The 21019-nt window shown below is 35.5% G+C and overlaps 1 protein-coding gene across 2 annotated transcripts; it reads left to right on the top strand.

Annotated features, from left to right (window-relative positions):
* The first annotated feature begins 3610 nt into the window (after positions 1–3610).
* Positions 3611–20097, top strand: LOC130054299 (glyoxalase domain-containing protein 5-like). 2 transcript variants are annotated; one of them, XM_056163641.1, is made up of 5 exons: positions 3611–3746; positions 17157–17274; positions 19206–19349; positions 19470–19625; positions 19752–20097. In XM_056163641.1, exons 2-5 carry the CDS (start codon positions 17224–17226, stop codon positions 19866–19868), a joined length of 468 nt encoding a protein of 155 aa, XP_056019616.1. In that variant the 5' UTR covers positions 3611–3746; positions 17157–17223; the 3' UTR covers positions 19869–20097. The 2 variants fall into 2 exon arrangements, with proteins under 2 accessions (XP_056019616.1, XP_056019615.1); XM_056163640.1 differs by having other exon boundaries at positions 3673–3746; positions 17154–17274.
* Positions 20098–21019: the final 922 nt, after the last annotated feature.

The raw sequence follows: 21019 nt of genomic DNA, 5'->3' as shown, positions 1-21019 counted from the left end.
CCCTTGGGCTAGTCATAATTTAACCCAGGTAACCGATAAGACCTGTGTGCCTCTTGTTATAAATATGCACGGTTGTTGAGAAGATTTTGAAAATTGGTCAATGTTTCACAGTTTTTGTCCCGTGCATAAGACCCCAGGGGAGCAATAGTCCTGAAATTTTCAATACATGTCCCCTTTGTCCTAGAGATGCTTCATATCAAATATGAAAAGAAGTGGAATGGTAGAACCAAGAAAAAGTTAATTAAAAATGTTCAATTTTAACGCATGACCAACGACGCATGCATGACGACGGACGCAAACCAATCAGAGTGACTGAGGTGACCTACATGTAGATAGACTGTTACCTATTAAATGGTGCTGATCTAGGAAACAGTCCAGTCCTCGAATGTTACGTAGATGACTGTACTGGATTATTCAGTCATATGATGAAGAAAAACTTACAGTAATCAGCTAGGTATTGCATCATATCTGTATACAAAAATGGCCGCCCAGGAATCGTTTTGTCGCCATTGGTAGCGAGTTTTCATGTTTTGAATCGTACAATCATATCATGATCAAACAATTAGTGACACCTCTCGGTCAATGCATTGTTTAGCTACCATTGAAATACAATATTCACCTCGTCCTCCGGCCTCGGTGAATAGTGAGTGTGTACATCTTAGATAGTATAAAAATCGAATTAACTTCAAGAATGACAACAATTGTATTATAATACATTCATCATATTAAAATGAGTTTTTTTAAAATGATATTTTATTGATATATCTAGTTTTTAAAATACTAATTTGTTTCAATATGTAGTCGAAAAAAGAATTTAAAAATTCAACACAGATAAAGATGTACTGAACTCAGATTATATAATGAGCTTACATGCATACCAAAAGAGGAAAGAAAGGAATATGTGCTGATAACGTCCACATTCGCCCGAAATGTGACCCATGCACACACAATAGGGTCCGCCCATTGCTTCCAGATAAAGAAGCTATTTTCAGGAGAAATTGTCTTTCTCAATAATGGGTTGAAACCCATATATTTACTTGATAGTACATTATTGAAAAGATTATGTTTACATTTGTATTTTGAGGAAGTTGTAGAATGTAATATCAGAAAGGGCTTTCATATCATTAACCAATGCTATTTCTAATACATTTCAAAATTTCAGTTCTAATTTCAAAGTACAGTATTGAAAAGATTATGTTTACATTTGTATTTTGAAGAAGTTGTAGAATATAATATCAGAAAGGGCTTTCATATCATTAACCAATGCTATTTCTAAAACATTTTAAAATTTCAGTTCTAATTTCAAAGTACATTTCATGTTATTGAATTCTGCAAATTGTATATCATAAAATCCACTACGATATGTTTCCTAGTATATTGTAAGCTCCCCAAAGGATGGCGAGGGAGATGTGGGGACTAAACAATAGTAGAACTCAAATTCGGGTCAGGGGCTCTCAGACCTGTACTGTTAATGAATTCACCAACCAAAGGGGTCTCTGGTTTGATATGATATGACTATAAGTGAAGGTAATTAATGTTTTAATTCAATACATGTTATTTCATTCAATTGGCAGGTGATCTCGCAAATACTCTCATATGGTCTAAGATGTCTGCCGTACAGGTTTAAGTGCAAAAAGGGAAATTACTTGTTAAAGGAATATTTGTTGATATAAAGTATTTAACAGGTGGCCAGTGTGTTGGGAGATAAATGTCTTATTAAACTTCTAACCTAATCTTGAAATCTGGATCGTATCCGAGGATAGGAGTTTGAATGTTGCCGCCAATGAAACTTGTATTTACATATGTATCTGAAATCGATGTCGCTTGCGCTGTATATGTAGGGTTCTGAAATACAATGTATAACGCGTGATGGGGTTTAACCAATAGAATTACTGTACGGAGACGTCCAACCAATCACGGCACTGTACTGTACCGTACAAACATAATATTGCCAAACAGTGTCAAACAAGGCTGTCGTAGAAAATGATAAACAACGTGAGAAAGTGTTATAAAATCAGAATACCACTATGATAAGTTTACAAGTATATCATAAAAACCCACAATGATATGTGTCCTAGTACATGTATCTCATAAAAACCCACTTCGATAAGTTTCTTAGTGTATCATAAAAACCCACTACGATATGTTTCCTAGTAATTTCAAAATCATTGCAATCACCCATTGCATTCAAATCTTTTACACCTTAACAAAAATCAGACATCTTGTGTTTCTTATTTTTTCTGTAGAAGGTGCAATTTTATGCTGAATTGTCAGAACATTATGCCGACTTGTCAGATCACCATGTTGTTAATCGGATCGAGCATTTCCGACGTGAAAGCATTTTTACGCTTACTTGTTTTAACTTGTTATAATTTTTCAAGAGTATTGAATTATCTTGCGAGTCGACAATAATTATCGGAAAAGTGTCACCATAGCGAATTGTTGAACTAGTCGTCTAAATTACTGTCACAAAAACAAATAAATTACCAATTTAGTTACATGTACCGCGGTTTAGGTTGATCATTTTGTTTTAGTGTATCATCATATCTGTCTATTATGGGGTGATTCATAGCTTATTATTCAAATATCGCCTGAGGTAGGATATTTTCTAGTTTTAAATATGATTCTAGATTTAGTAGTTTAGCTTAGTTTCAAATAGGATATTTCAAAGATAGAACAAATCAGTAGTTTGTGTTCGGACGCGTTAGTTTTTCGTTCGAACGGACAACTAATTTGCCTGAATGAAGAACAACATCCGAATGGAAAAACTATACTTCATTCGAACGAAAAACTCTAAACAAAGTGTTAATTCGACCGAAAAGAGAATCTAGTTGACCGGATGAAAAATTAAATTTGTCCAAACGAAGTACCAATTCGTTAATTTTTATGTGATCCTTGTAGGTCATTGTACAATCGACATTTTTACTAGCATTTTATATAGACTTTTTACCTAAAATACAATTCCTTTAGATTGCATGTTTCAATGTTGAAAAGTCTGTATAGCTTTTCAAAATTAGTATTCAAAATTCAACTTTATATTCTCACATGTCTATCTTATACATGTATATACAAATCTAATCCTTTTGAAAAGTCTCTTTCGCAAAACAAAAATTGTATTTTCTAACATTTTTTATACTTGCATCCACGCTCTTTTTATGGAATATTTAGATATGACAGAAATCAATTTCTTTCTAATTTTTGAACGCATTGCGTGATCATCTGAATTTCGTTTCACATATTTCACCAATCAAAATGCAACAAGGAAGCAATTTTGAACGGCGTAGCTTACCACCTGTCTTTGGTAATGTAAATGTCTCGTTAATAGGAACCAAATATCAACATCGCCTGTCAGCTGCATTGTCAATCATTAAGGAATGAAAATCGATGACCACTACAAACAAGACGCATGCATCACTGAATGGACAGGCGACATTAGGGAGACCCTATTCCTATACAGTCATTCATCTTAACACAAAACTCGTTTGTATCACATCTTAAATGATGAAGAATGATAAAAGTAAACACTTTTTCGTTGGGTTTTGAGTTACGCGTAAGACTCTGAGATGATAATATTTTTCATTGGAGAATGGTAACCATGCTTACAGTGAGAACTATTGATCGATCAGACGGGTTTGACATGCGCTGTATATGATCTAAGCCCACGCTCGATCCCGCAATCTCAGCTTAAATAGAGATATTGGCTTAATGGTGGATGTTTATTTCTCCTCAGTCTGAGAAAATCGTTCGTAAGTACTGACTATACATTATCTTTCATCAATTTAAGTTTTTTTCCCTGTTATTGTAATTCAATATTTCAGTGGTATTCATTTCTCGCATTTATTGAATGTCATATCTATATATTTTGAACGATTACATTTTCTGCGAAAAACACGCATTTAGATTAATTAACCAAACTTAAAGTTTGTTTTCCCAAAACAGAATATTAATTTCAAGATATCTAACGATGGTTAACAGAGTATGCAGTAGTAGTCCGTATTTATTCGATCAATTTCTTTAGTGATGCCGAAATCTATCCGATAGAAGGCTCATTATAAGCCCTCATTGGGCGGTTTTATCGGGCTGCTAACATTGTGATCAACCTTCATGCCCTGACAGAGTGCAACACAAGAACTGGATTACAGTGTGCAGGCATAACTACGTTATTTTACCCGGAGGAATCAATTCCATTAATTTTAAAGCCATAGTAAAATAAAATTTGCCATCAGAATAGTATCCTAATGATGCTGAGTGGACAATCCATTTCATAATCCATATTGGTTAGTTCAAAGGACAGTTATTTCTAATTTACGAAGGTCAACTATATATATATAGATAAATATACACTGTCAGTAATAATCTCACAATGTATTACATTTCTCAATCAAAGCACCGACATAAAAACCTATATAATACAAAAAATATCGAGGATGTTTAATGTTTTGTTGTTAGATATAGAATTCATTTCATGAGTGAGACAAGATGTTTTTTTTAATATTTTCACGAGTGTGATGCAAGGTTCTAAAGGTAACACGTATATAAAAGGAAATAGTCAAAGTCAGAAGAAAGATATCATCTCTGCATACGTTCACTGAGAGTTTACAAACAATAAATTTTCTGTTTATTATATTTTCTTCGGTTTTTCCTTCAGTACCTTTAGTTGTCCCTGTAATCTATGTCAATCGATATGACATGACGTCATCTGGGACATGCTATGCTCTACCGGATAGGCGGATCAAGCAACCACCACCCACCCCACCCCACACCATCCCCAAAGTGAAAATCAAATTAGTTTTGAGTATTCAAATAGCAAAAAACATTTTTTTTAAATTAATTTTATATAGCATAAAATGAAGGTGATCTTAAAATCGCGGATAAATTATCGCGGCAAGTAAAACTTTTGTTATTTTCACAGTGTGGAAATATCTGTGAAAATATCAATTTTTATTCAATGGATAAATTTCAGTATTTCATTGTTGAAAATGTAACAGAAATAAGGAATAGATAGGTTGTTCACCCATTATACAAATTATTCCAAAGCTTTCATTGTTTATCAAATATCCAATGACCCAATGATACATGTACAAAGAATCTAGGCATTTATTCCAAAAACTGGAAAAGTAAATTTAAAAAACAACAACAAACTTGCGGCTTTCTCTAGTACATTTATAACGTTATAAAAATCTTAAAAATCGGTCATATGCGGTGTATATTGATAGTTAGGAATTATTGAATTACCAGCTTCATTGATAAATTTGTGAGCTGCAGACAAAATGAAGTTATTATGGTACAGTAATGTATTGATGTTGCACGATACGCAATTCACCCCAAGGATACGTATCAATAACACTCAATTCGTGTTATCTCCTTCATTCATCAAAAACGATAGCTTGGTTTGAAGAATTGATGCAAAGCATTCCTTGATTTTTCCCCCTTTTGATATTCAAAGAATATGTTTCAGGTAGCTTTTGGTATGAATTTTCAATATTTGAAATTGATGAAAAATACGTATTCAAAATTTCTTCCTTATCAGAATCTTAAAGAACTAGTTTTCTTTAGGAGGGTAAACTGTCCGTCACGATAGATCTTTTATCCATAGTCAAGATAGGACAGGAGAAACTTTGCATAGGGAGATCTTTGGTAATTCTTGGTTCTGTCAATAATAGCGTGGTGCGTTTCCGAAAAATATATCATTACTTGGGGAGAATAGGCGTCACAAAGCAGCGCGTGATTTCAAAGGTTTCATCTTTAAGTATTTTTCTGGTATTCGCAAAACTACATGTAATTGTATGTCATTATCACAACATGTTGAGTAGTTTCAATAAATTTCAAAGTGTTCGAGGCAATTGTTATTGTTTAACGCAATGTTAAAGTAAATAATCTATTACATTTTAAACAGTGAAATACTATGATTTATCCATAGAATAAAAATTATGTTTTTCACTTGTGAAAATAACACAACTATTTGTGACGTGAAGTACTGATTGTGATGTCATTAAGGTTTGAAGTAAACGTGCTTTAAAACCAAAGAAATTGTAATAAACAGAAAAATTGGCTTTTGAAAATATATTTTACGAGAGCGAATATTTTTTGATAATCCTATCTCAGTGGAATAAATCCGATATCCAACTACAAAACATTGAATCACTAATAAAACTACAATGGATACTACTCTTGGTCAAGGAGATACACTAGCGCTCATTGACCAATCGGAGTATGCATACGAAATTAATTATCTACACAGACTGAAATAGAGAGTTATGACATCAAAATATAACGTCAGTTGCTACGCGCTCCATATTCTGACAAATCAATCAAATGTATCAAATCATGATTTGGCATATTCATTCAAACAATCATACTTATTTTTAAAAAAAACAAAGAATGGAGAAGAATGTATACGACCCAACGCCCTTGTACTCGAATTCTTTGGACGACAGTGGTTTACAAGAATAACACACACGTACATGCACACAAACAAACACACACACAATGTTGAATGAATATATCAGATTAAACAATACTATTGTATAAATTTTGATATTGTGCTGTAATGTTGCTTATTGCATATTCTGAGATTTTTTCACATACATTCTAAAGAGAGTACCCAGGATTTCACTGAGCCATAAAAACCCGGGGACTACATGTACTTTAACTTAATTATGACGTCACCTCTGCTCATATAACTCAATCAATCGTAAACTTACCGGTTACGGAAAAGGACGTGCGCATGATCCGATTGATAACTCAATTATTATGATGTAAAATCTGTTTACAAGGCCGTACACACTCCATGTAAAGGAATTTGTGTTTCTATAATTAGAAGAACATAGAATTTGAAAATAAGTTCTTATAAAGAGGTTATTGACTACATATCGGGAACTATGTTTGCCCTTGGTCGTTGTGCGGAAGCGTACCACACAAGTTCGGAACCCTTTACCACGCATCGACCTCGGGCAGGCATATTTCCCTATATTTAGTTAATAACCTATAATGATTAAGTGCTCAATCTAATATTTCTTCTATGGTCGTTATAATGATCCAGTTTGCCAATGCAACTTATCATTTGGGTCAAATGCTGTCTGACGTGTTTCATACCGGTTCATGACACATTGATTTTGACTACCGATTACTCCGTTTACCTGATTAAGATATAGGGTTCGCGATGGGTGTGACCGGTCGACAGGGGATGCTTACTCATCCTATGTACCTGATCCCACCTCTGGTATATCCAAAGGTTTGTGTTTGCCCAACTCTCTTATTTGTATTCCTTATGGGAGTTATGAGATTGATCACTGTTCGTTATTTTCACCTTTCATACAGCTTTCTTTTAATCATTGATAAATTTTCTAAATAGTGACATGACGTCAATCACCAAAGTTCATAGATTCTTTATATCTTTTTTAGTTTTACTAATTGTTTAATGTCCGGTATACATGTATAAGTGGATTATTTTTTATTTATTGTTATTATTATTTATTTTTTTACACCATCATTCCAGATGTATCGTGATTTTCTTGTTGAAAATACAACTATATATTGTTATAGAACTAATAATGGCTAATGATGGAAGAATGAAGTGGGAAACTGTGGTCTGCATGAAATGTGGGTGGGTTTTTTTACGCGACGTCTACAAAATAAGAATATAAATAAACTTTCCTAAATCTATCGGTCAATTTGTTATGTTTTCATTCAAAACATCCTGTCACTGACATATTTCATAGTCTCGACATTGTTTGAAAGTTGAAGGATCTGACCGTTTGTTGGGAAGTCTACACAACTATCAAGCTGCTGACTCTACTCTACTCTACTCAGCTGTAAATATCCCGGTATGACTGATGTAGATATCTCGGTATGAATGATGTAGATATCTCGGTATGACTGATGTAGATATCTCGGTATGACTGATGTAGATATCTCGGTATGACTGATGTAAATATCTCGGTATGACTGATGTAGATATCTCGGTGTGACTGATGTAGATATCCCGGTATGACTGATGTAGACATCTCGGTATGACTGATGTAAATATCTCGGTATGACTGATGTAGATATCTCGGTATGACTGATGTAGATATCTCGGTATGACTGATGTAAATATCTCGGTATGACTGATGTAGATATCTCGGTATGACTGATGTAGATATCTCGGTGTGACTGATGTAGACATCCCGGTATGACTGATGTAAATATCCCGGTATGACTGATGTAGATATCTCGGTGTGACTGATGTTGATATCTCGGTATGACTGATGTAGATATCTCGGTATGACTGATGTAAATATCTCGGTATGACTGATGTAGATATCTCGGTATGACTGATGTAGATATCTCGGTATGACTGATGTAAATATCCCGGTATGACTGATGTAGATATCTCGGTGTGACTGATGTAGATATCCCGGTATGACTGATGTAGACATCTCGGTATGACTGATGTAGATATCTCGGTATGACTGATGTAGATATCTCGGTATGACTGATGTAAATATCCCGGTATGACTGATGTAGATATCTCGGTGTGACTGATGTAGATATCCCGGTATGACTGATGTAGACATCTCGGTATGACTGATGTAGATATCTCGGTATGACTGATGTAGATATCTCGGTATGACTGATGTAAATATCCCGGTATGACTGATGTAGATATCTCGGTGTGACTGATGTAGATATCCCGGTATGACTGATGTAGACATCTCGGTATGACTGATGTAGATATCTCGGTATGACTGATGTAGACATCTCGGTATGACTGATGTAGACATCTCGGTGTGACTGATGTAGATATCTCGGTGTGACTGATGTAGACATCTTGATCAAACAATGCATACTTTGATAATGTTTTCTATTTATTGTTTACGGAGAATATGCCCACCTAAAGTAACGACCAAATGTCCCGAGCTTACGAGGCCCGGTTTCATGCAACGTTCCGAGGTCGGGTATAGTTCGACTACAAACGAGTGTGCACTTCGGGAATTTCAATTCAGTAAAATATGACAAATATATGTACATGTATGTGTTTATCAACTAAATATCGGGAAATATGCACACGCTCGGTCTTCGAGCGGAAGCAGAGAACGCCAGCTTTATCCGCTTTATCGAACAAAGACCTCGGGTGAGCATATACCCCACCAATAATTGAAATTAGTAGGACAAGTTCTTCATACCAATTTTGTCCAATTCTATAAGTGATTTATCGTTATAAACGGTACTGATATTTGTTATAAAATGATTGCCGGTAACTCCATTCTATAGATAGATTATCATTATAAACGGTACTGATTTGTTATAATATAATTGACGGTAAGTCAATTTTTTCTCATTTTGTATCGGCTACAGAAATAAATCATCAAATCTTCTCTGAAAATTAATATTCGCCAATACGGCAATTTCATTCGGTTGATTAAGACATCGATTGAATTAATTAAGCTTTGATTAAAAATAACGCTCCGTTGCTTGGCAGCAAATAGATCCTCCATAGCTTAGAGCCATGTTTGGCTTATTGCAAACTTCATCCCAAAGTTAAAGGATATCATATCAAAATAAATCTCTTTTCATTAATAATAAATATTTTCACTAATAATAAATAAAGAACACTTTCAGAAATGCTAGTAATATAAACATAGTATTATATCATTCGTGAATGCTCAACCTTGAAAGTGAAAGTCGCGGGTTTTACGGATATCACGTGTCACAGAAGGCTGCTAGGACCTTGAACACCATGCATAAGGTCAAAATTTGTGGCACGTTATCTAAAACTTACGAAGCCTCTAGTTTACATGAATAAAAAAAACTCGAATGTGACGTGAAACAACAAATGGAGAGTGTACCATCATCATATGGATCTACTCCCGCGGGGATCTGGGTCAGAATAGGTCCTCGGTACCTCCTTGCTTGTCGTAAAAGGCAACTAAATGGGGCGGTCCTTTGAAGAATACCGCAAAAAACCGATGCTCCGTGTCACAGCAGGTGTGGCATAAGAAAGATCCTTCTCTGTCGTACGTGCCGAGCATAGACTTAACGTTGTTTCAGTCCTTCACCGACAATAATGACGTCTCCAAATGAGTGAAAAAATCTCGAGTGGGACGTTAAACAGTATACAATCAATCATATAGTCGGGATCGAGAAGGCAAACAAGAAATATGACATTATCACCATATTGCAAGGAAGCTTAAATAACGAAGACAACATGCATTGCAGTATTTCTTTTATCCTAAATATATTAATTAAGTAGTGTAGAATATCCAAGCGCTTGTGAGTCGCCGACTTCTCGCCGTGACGTTTGTTGGTGATGTCTACTTTCGCACTTTCACTTTCTGTACTGTGAGAAAGTTGACATTTACATTAAATACCCGTATGCAGAGTTGTTTCGTCAGATCAATGACAATGTAAATATTAATTAATTTGTCCTCTTCGTTCTGCGGACGCTAACAGTAATTGTAGAGATTCCCACATCACAGAGCATTTTATAGAATTATTGAAGTTCTGGCTTTCAACTGGTGCTCCATCAATACGGCTTTGTAATTTAGAAATTATCATAATCACGAAATTGTCAAATCCCAATTGATTCCCATTGATTTCGGAGTTGCAAATATTTATGGTATTGCTATATCCATACCGTGGTCTTGTGGTTTGGTCAATCTTGCTGATTTGTATTGCTCCTTTCAGCGACATGGGGGGGGGGGGGGGGAAGCAACCAAAAAGAAAAAAAAGAAAAGAAAGAAGCATGATAAACTGTTTAATTTGTTCGTTATTTCAAGTGCAGCAGTTTGAATGGGAGGAAAATACAATATAGAGTAATACTTCCGTTGATTTCACGTGACTTACACATTTGGGTGGAAACTTTCAGTGTGAACGCTACATCCGACTCTTACGATCGAATTCGTGATACAAATTTGCAAAATCAACAGTGTATTGTGCAAAGCGCACTGAGATTAAGACATTCTACGTGTCTGATTTTTGTTGGGGTTTTCCCCCTCATCTGAGGAATCTGTATTTAACTTGTGGTTATTAATCGTTTCTTGATCACAACGAGTGTTCTATGTATTGTCAGGTTTTTGTTTGGTTTTTTTTTTTAATGGGTTTTTTTTAAAAAGTTAATATACTGATCATAGTTCTCTATGGCATAGTGTCAATTGTATTTATATCAAAACTACATCTCTATTTTTCTTTTTTCTTTTTGCATCTACGGGTAATGTTTTGGTCTTTCGGGTATGACCTCAAAAATGGAGGTCCGGCCCGTTGGCACGTTTAAAAACAGCTCACTGCTACGGCCCTGAACGCTAAAATACAGGACTTAACATACAACTCGTGACGTTTTATGAGTGAAAAATTATCGACGGAGCGTATTGTCTTTTGAGGAGCTCTTCGCAAACCTTTAATTAATCATGTTTTGAGTCTGGAAAACGTGTTACAAATGCCGCGACCAATGACGGCTTATGCTTGGATCGACATTTCAACTGAAATATGCCTAGATTTACGTAACAGAAAATTGTTTTCACAACTTTCACATTTATTCATGTATCTGTCACAAGGAAATCAACTTTACTCTCTGTTAATTCATTTTCACTTGTTTTCTATTCCGAGTTTCAACAATAGTTATACTTTTTTGCGGTAGAAAAAAATCTAAAATCCGAAGTCGGACCATTTGGAAAAATTAGTGAATTCTCGGAAAGCTAAGCTGTTTATTGACATTTCGTTTTTGTTAAAACATGCTTTTCTATTGATATCAACAAGAGTAATATATCTAACTATTTAACATAGTCTTGACTGTCGTTGGGAACAGATGTATTTCTATACATGTAGCTCCGTGAAAAAACTGAAGATTTCAGTATGTACATGTTGACGCCCAGGTCCCCTCTTGATCTTTGTAGTTTAGCCTTAGTGCTGGTTTGTCTTTGGGTTGTTTTTTAAAACATTTTTGTGGTGATTTTTTTTACAACTTGATTTTTGTTTTCTATGCCGGTAAATATTTCTGAAGAAGCGACCGATCGTGGATCGTTCCTCTTTCTCTCTCTCTCTCTCTCTCTCTCTCTCTCTCTCTCTCTGGAAAACGGTGATACTATATGTATGATAAAAACATATCACAAAATTCGAATTGATACGCGTACGGTTCGTCGTAGATTTCAGAAGAATATATGTCGTTTGAGCGTTTGAAATAGATACGATCTGCAATGCGTTTTCTATAACTCTATAATTCCCCCTCCACCCCCCTTCCCCGGGCAAAAGTTTATTAAATGAAAATTTTCTGTACAACGGAGTGTAACACATTCAATAAGAAACTAAAGTTTTGTATAGGACGACAATAATGCAATTACGCGCCAATCAGAGCCTATCAAAGTTTTGTCAACGCAAATCTGGATATCCAAATTTTATGATGTACTAGTAGGCCCACCTTTCTTTATAGCAATTACAATTTTAGAACAGAAATTTCCCAGAAGTGTAGTGAGGGGGCACAAACATACTCTTGTCCCCACTCCCTACTTTTGAAAGTGTTATGGGGACACGAGCAGGCGCGTAGCATCGTTTTTGAAAGGGGGAAGCTGGGGGCCAGCCAAAAAGGAGTGGGGGGGGGGGGGGGGTCAGCCGGACCAAAAAGAATTTTAATATGTAAAAAAAAAAAGAAAAAAAGGGAAGATTTAAAAGTGGGGAGGGGACCAGGCCCTTCCTGTACCCGCTGACAACCCTCCCTACAAGCTTATAGATCTCTGTATATGTATGTATACATGTACATGTATCTACAGAGCTCTCTATTACGGCAGTGTAGAAAGGCCAAGTAAAAAAAAATATTATTCGTTCGGACGAATTAGTAATTCGTTCGGACGAATTAGCTATTTGTTCGGACAAATAAGTTATTTGTTCGGACGAATTAGCTATTTGATCGGACAAATTAGTAATTCGTTCGGACGAATTAGCAATTTGTTCGGACGAAGTAGAAATTCGTTCGAACGAATAAGTAAATTTGTTCGGGCAAATAAGTAATTTGTTCGGACGAGTTAGCAATTTGTTCGGACGAATTTGTAATTAGCTATAAGGCAACGCCAATGCCGTAGTGAAACATCATAAAGTGGTGGTTGGGAAGCACAAAACTTAAATTGGGGCACATGCTAAAATGGGATTCAATTCCAAAATTTTCCATATAAACATCATGAAAATGGCGACGGTTAATACAGTAAACTTCATACCCCCCCCCCCCCCCCAACCCTTGAAATAACAAGCTAAAGATTGTGGGAATCCCTACACCTTGCTCAGTCTTAAAAGTTTGAGGTAGGCCTCAAACCCCCCTTCCCCCGCCCCTTCCCCGGGCAAAAGTTTATTAAATGAAAATTTTCTGTACAACGGAGTGTAACACATTCAATAAGAAACTAAAGTTTTGTATAGGACGACAATAATGCAATTATGCGCCAATCAGAGCCTATCAAAGTTTTGTCAACGCAAATCTGGATATCCAAATTTTATACCAATTTTTCTTTATAGCAATTAGGGGCCTAGAACAATTTTAGAACATAAATTTCCCAGAAGTGTAGTGAGGGGGCACAAACATGCTCTTGTCCCCACTCCCTACTTTTGAAAGTGTTATGGGGACACGAGCAGGCGCGTAGCATCGTTTTTGAAAGGGGGAAGCTGGAGGCCAGCCAAAAAGGAGTGTGGGGGGGGGGGGGGGGGTCAGCCGGACCAAAATAATTTTAATATGTAAAAAAAAAAAAAAAAAAAAAAAAGGGAAGATTTTTTTAAAAAGTGGGGAGAGGACCAGGCCCTTCCTGTCCCCCTCCCTCCCTGTTGCTACGTCCCTGACGAGTATCCGCTGCCAACCCTCCCTACAAGCTTATAGATCTCTGTATATGTATGTATACATGTACCTACATGTACATGTATCTACAGAACTCTCTATAAAGACAGCATATATCATTTTGTCCTATCGAAAAACTTTTTTGTCATTTTAGCTTGTTATTTCAGGGGTTGGGGTGGTTATGTAGTTTACTGTATTTACCGTCGCCATCTTCATGATGTTTATATGGAAAATTTTGGAATTGAATCCCATTTTAGCATGTGCCCCAATTTAAGCTTTGTGCTTCCCAACCACCACTTTATGATGTTTCACTACGGCATTGGCGTTGCCTTATAGCTAATTACAAATTCGTCCGAACAAATTACTTATTTGCCCGAACAAATTTACTTATTCGTTCGAACAAATTTCTACTTCGTCCGAACAAATTGCTAATTCGTCCGAACGAATTACTAATTTGTCCGAACAAATAGCTAATTCGTCCGAACGAATTGCTAATTTGTCCGAACAAATAGCTAATTCGTCCGAACAATTGCTAATTCGTCCGAACGAATAAATAATTCGTCCGAACAAATTGCTAATTCGTCCGAACGAATTACTAATTCGTCCGAACGAATAATATTTTTTTTTACTTGGCCTTTCTACGCCGCCGTAATTATTATTACACCTTTGCTTGAAAACTTCCATCGAAAAACAGTTGTATGTACCTAAATGATTGATTGGTTTTATACACGTTTTTGAATATGAATGATAAAATTATCGAATATGAATAACAACTTTTCGATGAATGATATGTTTTAGAATATAAATTACAAGTTTTTGAATATGAATAATAAGATTAGTATAATAGTGCAACGTTTTACACGCCATAGGAGTACGCCTACACCCCTTTTGTTGACAAAACATAGATTATATACAGGTGTATTCATTTATAATTTGTCATATAAGGCTATACATAATTATTAATTAACTATCGGACATATTGATATATATCATATGTAAACTATACATACCTCTCTGTGGTGCATATCATTACATACATAGATCTCTCTCTCTCTCTCTCTCTCTCTCTCTCTCTCTCTCTCTCTCTCTCTCTCTGATTTGGTAAATACGTGTAAATTCGACCCTGACCCCTAGCGATGCCACTGCCTGTAAGTTTTGAGGACATAGGACAATCACAAAAAATGACAGCCATAAATTTTTCACGAGTTGTAAATTCTTTAAAATGATATTGCTTAGAATTCAATTTGAGAACAAAATTTTCCTAAGAAACCACCTTTCATTATCATTCATGAATGCATCTTTACTTGAGAGTTCATAAGAAATTTATTGGTGCATTTCATGTACGTATTAATGACCGATTTTCTTTGTTGTTCAACTTATTTGGCCGAATAGAAAATCCCATGTATAAACACAGTAAAATTTTACTTTATTTGATGTGTCCAAAATCTTTGGTATTCGTTGACCTTAAAAATGATGAGGGGTTTATGTTGGGATTTCTAATATTTGATGAAAGAACAAATTAGTTATTTTAAAATACATAAAATACGCCCTGGCACAAGATATGACGATTAGCGTCGGTGGCATAGTGGTTTTAGGCTGTCAGACTCTCGACCGAAAGGTCGTGGGTTCGAGTCCTGGCCGCGGTAGGGCCGACGTTGTGTCCTTGGGAAAGGCACTTTACATGAATTTCCTCACTCAAGTGTAAAAGGGGTACCTGGCTATAGACAGTGAAAGATATTGCTTGCATGCACTGTATGCTTCCCAGGAAGCTGAGAAAGTTCTAGATTGATATAAGGTCTGCCGGGGTAATAATGTAAAGCGCTTTGAGCAGCATACGCTGGAAAAGGCGCTATATAAAACCAATCATTATTATTATTAAAGAGAGAAAGGGGGGAAGGGGCAGTAAAACGCGTACAGTGAGGACAAATTTCAACCAATGAATAGAAGTTGTGAGGACAGAATTGCACTATGAGGACAAAAAAATGTCCTCACCATTGCGTCCTCATAAATGTGACCAACTTACACACAACATGTGAAAGATGCAGATGCAAAATATTAGCTTAGGGAGGACAAGTGGTGAGAGGACATGTCCTTACTAATAATCTCTCTCAAAAACCTTTTTTCCCCCATAATTCGAAAGAGAGTATTAGATAAACTTTTATAGGTATCCCTATATATGGCACGCCAAATTCACAAAAATGAGCTAAACATAGTTTCACAGTTGATAAACTAGGTTTATCGACTGTAAACTATAGTTTACGGACCGTAAACTATAGTTAACGACGTTAATCTATATTTCACATCTGTAAACCATAGTTAACAGATAATCTATGTTTCACAAGCGTAAACTATAATTAACAATGAAAACAATCATTAGCGATTGCAAAACATAGTTTATCTGATAAATACGGTTTCACGATTGTAAACTACGGTTTACAAGTCTAAACTATTATTAACGAATGTAAATGATAGTTTACGGTTTGTAAGATATAGTTTATAGTCATTTGATGCGCCGAATTCACAAAAAAGTGATAAACACAGTTTTGTTTAATATAGTTTATGAGTAAAAATGGCAGTTAGCTATAGTTTACGATCAAAAACTATAATTAACGAATGTTAAACATAGTTTATCTGATAAATATAGTATCACAATTTGTGAAACTAGGATTAACAATTGTGAACTATAGTTAACGAATGTAAATTATAGTTTACAAATGTGAATCTGTATTTATCAGCAAATTATATTGTTAACGTTTATTTAAAGACAGATAAACTTGGATTATCATTTGTAAACTATAGTTTACAATCGTTAAATATAGTTTTACGGATGAAAACTATAGTTAACGAATCGTTAACTTTAGTTTATCAACTGTGAAACTATGTTTAGCTCCTTTTTGTGAATTTGGCGTACCATTCCTATAGCTATATCTAGCTAACATAGCACTTTTTTGCATTTGGAATAATATGTGTGTGTGTATTCTCTTCTACACATTGCCTTAACTAGTAGGTTTGGTCGGCGAGAGAGAGAGAGAGAGAGAGAGAGTCCGCACAACTGACAGACGAACAGATGTGATTAACAACAAGATGCCCGAATCTACTCATCTTCGCTAGCCAGGGGTTGTAGAGAAGCGGATCGGATCGTACACTTTTGGCTAGCGAAGATGGAATCTACTTTGGACGAAAAAAAAAATTCTAAAAAAGCCCAAAACAAAACAGTATTATGACATTTTTAGCGATGTCCTAATTGATAGCTAGGTTTTCAGATTTTCATCAATCAAATTCCGTATTTTGATTTAAAAGAAAAAAGATAAAACAAATAGAATAAATTTAGAAACAGCTAACATGCACTTGAATTGGTTTGTAGCAGAACCCCTTATCAACTGAAGTATGCGGCCGAGGTTACATTTCTGCTTCCGGGTTTAATTGCACCAGTCATGAATCGACTGATCCCTTTATTGAGGACTTCCCAGGTTTCACATAGAAAGGTTAGTTAAAAGCTGTGTTCACATGTAAATATATTCACAAATTTTAAACGACCCTCTTTTATTTTGATAATCCATAGACATCTATTCTAACGCTACAAATATTTCAATGTTTGCTTATTCTTCATGTGTAAGGAGGACCGCTAGTGTAAAAATTAAATATATGTATGAAATGCAAACCCTCTATTAGTTCATTGTTTCTATACCCATATTATGGAATCAGGACTTCGATATTTTACTTTAAAACACAGACACGTGTGCTATCTATATACTTACACATGTATACGTCCGTGAGGTAGTGGTCTATTTCTCTCCGATTATTTAAAAGGGGTACCGGTGCTATTTCTCGTTTACATTTTATAACGTGATCTTGCATATTTGACAATTAAATGCATGAAATACATGGCCTCAGAGGTATTTATCATTACTTTTCTTGCAATATTCAATATATCTTGAATTATACGGACGTTACACACGCTAAATTGTGTCGTATTTCTTAAAAGATTTTGGAATCGGACGTCAGAGAAAGATAGAACGGGCGTTGGCATGGTAGAATCATTCTCTACCGTGCACTCCTCGCACTACATGTGAAGCTTGCGTAACGCGCCCTCTGGTGAGAGAATGATGGCAGAATATGGGCGTTACTTTGATACATACGCTTTCTGCTTAGTAAATTTTTGTATCCATTTTTTGAAAATGTTTGTAAGAATTCAATATTGCCTTTATTGCTGAATTTCTTGAAAAATATACACGAAAGTGATGGCAAGTGGACATTCTGGTTAGACAGTGCATTGTAAACATGTATGTAAGTCACTAGATGTTAAAATGTACATCTCTGAAAAATTGTTGAGTGTGGTGGAAAACATCAATCAATCAATCAATCAATAGATGATTATATTCAAAGCATGAACTATTTAGAGGTGGATACATGTTCCACAGCGTTTTCTAAAATATCATTTCCATGTTGCGGAGTAACAGATGGAAAAGAAGGTTTTTCGTGGCCGATGTATAAATGTTATGGCAGGTGAAAAGCGACCATGACGTCACAAATACACCTTTTAGAACAGATGGAAATTCATTAGCTGTTTGGCATAGAAGGTGATTTCGGAAGATAACTACTAAAATCTTTATACGTCTGCCATGAGATGTACGCACCCTATATTTCAAATATTATTGATCACTGATAAATATTGGGGGGGGGGGGGGGCATTTGAATTTGGTATCTTTATAAATTGTAATGATAGTCCTTAGTCGTTTCCTCATAAACGCGCTGCAGTAGTAAACATTGTGAGGATGAATCTTGATAATTATGGTAGGTATTTTTAAACAACTGGGAATGTCGACACAAATGAATGTAGAAAGTTAATTTTAAAAAAAAAATCATTTTTGAAAATACATGATGAGGGTATGAACTGCAACACTTCAAGCTGGCGTACTGTTCATGAAGCGCTACATAATATTGAAAATACAATTGTACCAAAGCGCAATACATATGTATTTGAATTATGACGCAATTCTAGCCTAAACTACACAAGGGGTTGAGAAGCCTTGGTTTAACATGAAACTTTCACTACATGCTTATAGGGGCATAAAAATTAAAATTTTCAATTTTTATTTTTCCATTTTTATTTTTTACAATGCTTAACTAAAATATTTCTAAAGGTCAACCAAAATTTAAATATCAGTTGTTGAGTTACAAGTGAGATACAACACTCACAATTCGTTGTTTTGTCGTGCCATATTTTTGTTTACATATAGATGGCTTAATAGAAATGGAAAAAAATTCAGCTCAAATCGTGTCCATGTCCCTTTAATTAGCCTGACGGATGGGCTTTGGTGTACAAGAGTTGTGAATTTTGTATAGCTTCTTGAAATGTTTTTAGAATTATTGATGATTAATTTTTCACTTTATGGTGTTAATTTTTTTTTTATAGACTTCACTATACGGGGCGTTTGCGAGGCGTCTCAGTGGATTTCAAATAGAGAAGATAGACCATTTTGTTATCACAGTGAAAGACATCGACAAAACATGCGACTTCTATTCCAAGGTTTTGGGAATGGAAGTCACCACTTTTAAGGTTTCTATTATGAATATTGAAGTAATATTGAATTCTATAGTCAACAGCCATAAAATAAAAGTCAGCATTTAACTAGTCCTGACTCCAACCTGACTTTATTCAAGTTCGTTTCTTTGATAGGGTAACAGAAAAGCCTTAAGTTTCGGTTCCCAGAAAATTAACATTCATGAGCATGGAAAGGAATTTGAACCCAAAGCTCACCTCCCTACCCCCGGGTCAGCAGACGTTTGTTTTATCACGCAGGAAAATTTAGATTCCGTCATCAAACATTTGAAGGTACGTAAAACAAATAGTATAACTCCATGTGCGTGGGTTGGTTCTAAATAAGAATTAAATTTCAATTTTTACTTTTTCATATTTTGATATATTACTGGATTCTCTACCTTTTTATTGTTTGAACAGAAATGCAGTGTGGATATAACGGAAGGTCCGGTTGATAGAACGGGAGCCAAAGGTCCCATCCGGTCCGTGTACTTCCGGGACCCTGACAATAACCTCATAGAAGTATCAAATTACTGATCATTATCAAATCGAGAAAAGCTACACAAATACATAATAAACAGTGAACAATTGACGAATTCATAAACTGATGTTAATTCGTAGACATACGCACTATGAGTGTATAACCATTCCCACTTTTACCAACATTTATATATATTAAACATGAATGTATAGATGAAAAATGAATGATGGTTGAGAACAATATAATAAATCTTGTCGTTTTCATGGTCGGAAACCACCAATCTCATTTTTGCAGTTTTACATTATAGAGTTATTTATACTTTAATGAAGTGAATGTGTTTATTAAGCCACCTGAGAAGGACACTACTCATCAAACTCAAAGAAGTTTAAAAGTGCACACAAATAGGTAATCTTACTTGTATTTGACCTTGAGGTCAAGGTTGTATGTGTGGTTTAGTGATAGGTAACGCATTGTCACTTAGTAATGCGTCTGCATGCAAAATAGTGTAAATTTTAACGTGAACATAAATAAATTACTTAGTATTTGACCTTGAGGTCAAGGTTGTATGTGTGTTTTAGTGATACATTTGTAGGTAACACATTGTCACTTAGTAATGCATCTGCATGCCAAATATTATACATGTATATGCAAGCTGCAGTCAAACTAATAAAGCTATGGAACGAACACATAAACCGACATTTTATGATAAGATATTGATGTAAACTAGAATCTCGAGGTTAATGGTAAAGGCCAGCAGTTCGTGAAGGGAATATCGGCTTATGGTGATAAAACCTCAACCAATGACAAAGATATGGGACATGGATGAGGATTGCTATGTACATTTCTACCTTCGGTGAAGGGGGGACACCAATATTATGAACCAACCGATGACCTTCAGATGTCGCATATATGCTTGTTTGTTGTATATGGTGATGTCTCCACATTAATGAAAAATTCTCGAGAATTTTTCATTAATGTGGAGACATCAACATTGCCGGTGAAGGGCTGCAAAATTTAGGCCTATGCTCTGCGCTTACAACCTTTGAACAGGAAGGGATCTTTATCGTGCCACACCTGCTGTGACATGGGGCCTCGGTTTCTGCGGTCTCATTCGAAGGACCGCTCCATTTAGTCGCCTTTGAAAAACGACAGGCAAAGGATACTGAGGACCTATTCTAACCATAGGCGCTCCCCAGCTTAATTGTTA

The sequence above is a fragment of the Ostrea edulis genome, chromosome 4 (genome assembly GCF_947568905.1).
Source record: "Ostrea edulis chromosome 4, xbOstEdul1.1, whole genome shotgun sequence".
In the NCBI taxonomy this organism is placed as follows: domain Eukaryota; kingdom Metazoa; phylum Mollusca; class Bivalvia; order Ostreida; family Ostreidae; genus Ostrea; species Ostrea edulis.
Note: the sequence above shows the minus strand (reverse complement) of the source record. Positions and strands in the feature narration are given on the sequence as shown.

Bases quoted from the DNA above. Each gene is read 5' to 3' on its own strand.
- LOC130054299 (XM_056163641.1), top strand. From the start codon at position 17,224: ATGAATCGACTGATCCCTTTATTGAGGACTTCCCAGGTTTCACATAGA. The intron at 17,275-19,205 runs GTTAGTTAAAAG...TTTTTTTTATAG, and splicing joins CCCAGGTTTCACATAGAAAG to ACTTCACTATACGGGGCGTT. The intron at 19,350-19,469 runs GTTTCTATTATG...TTTCTTTGATAG, and splicing joins TGGAAGTCACCACTTTTAAG to GGTAACAGAAAAGCCTTAAG.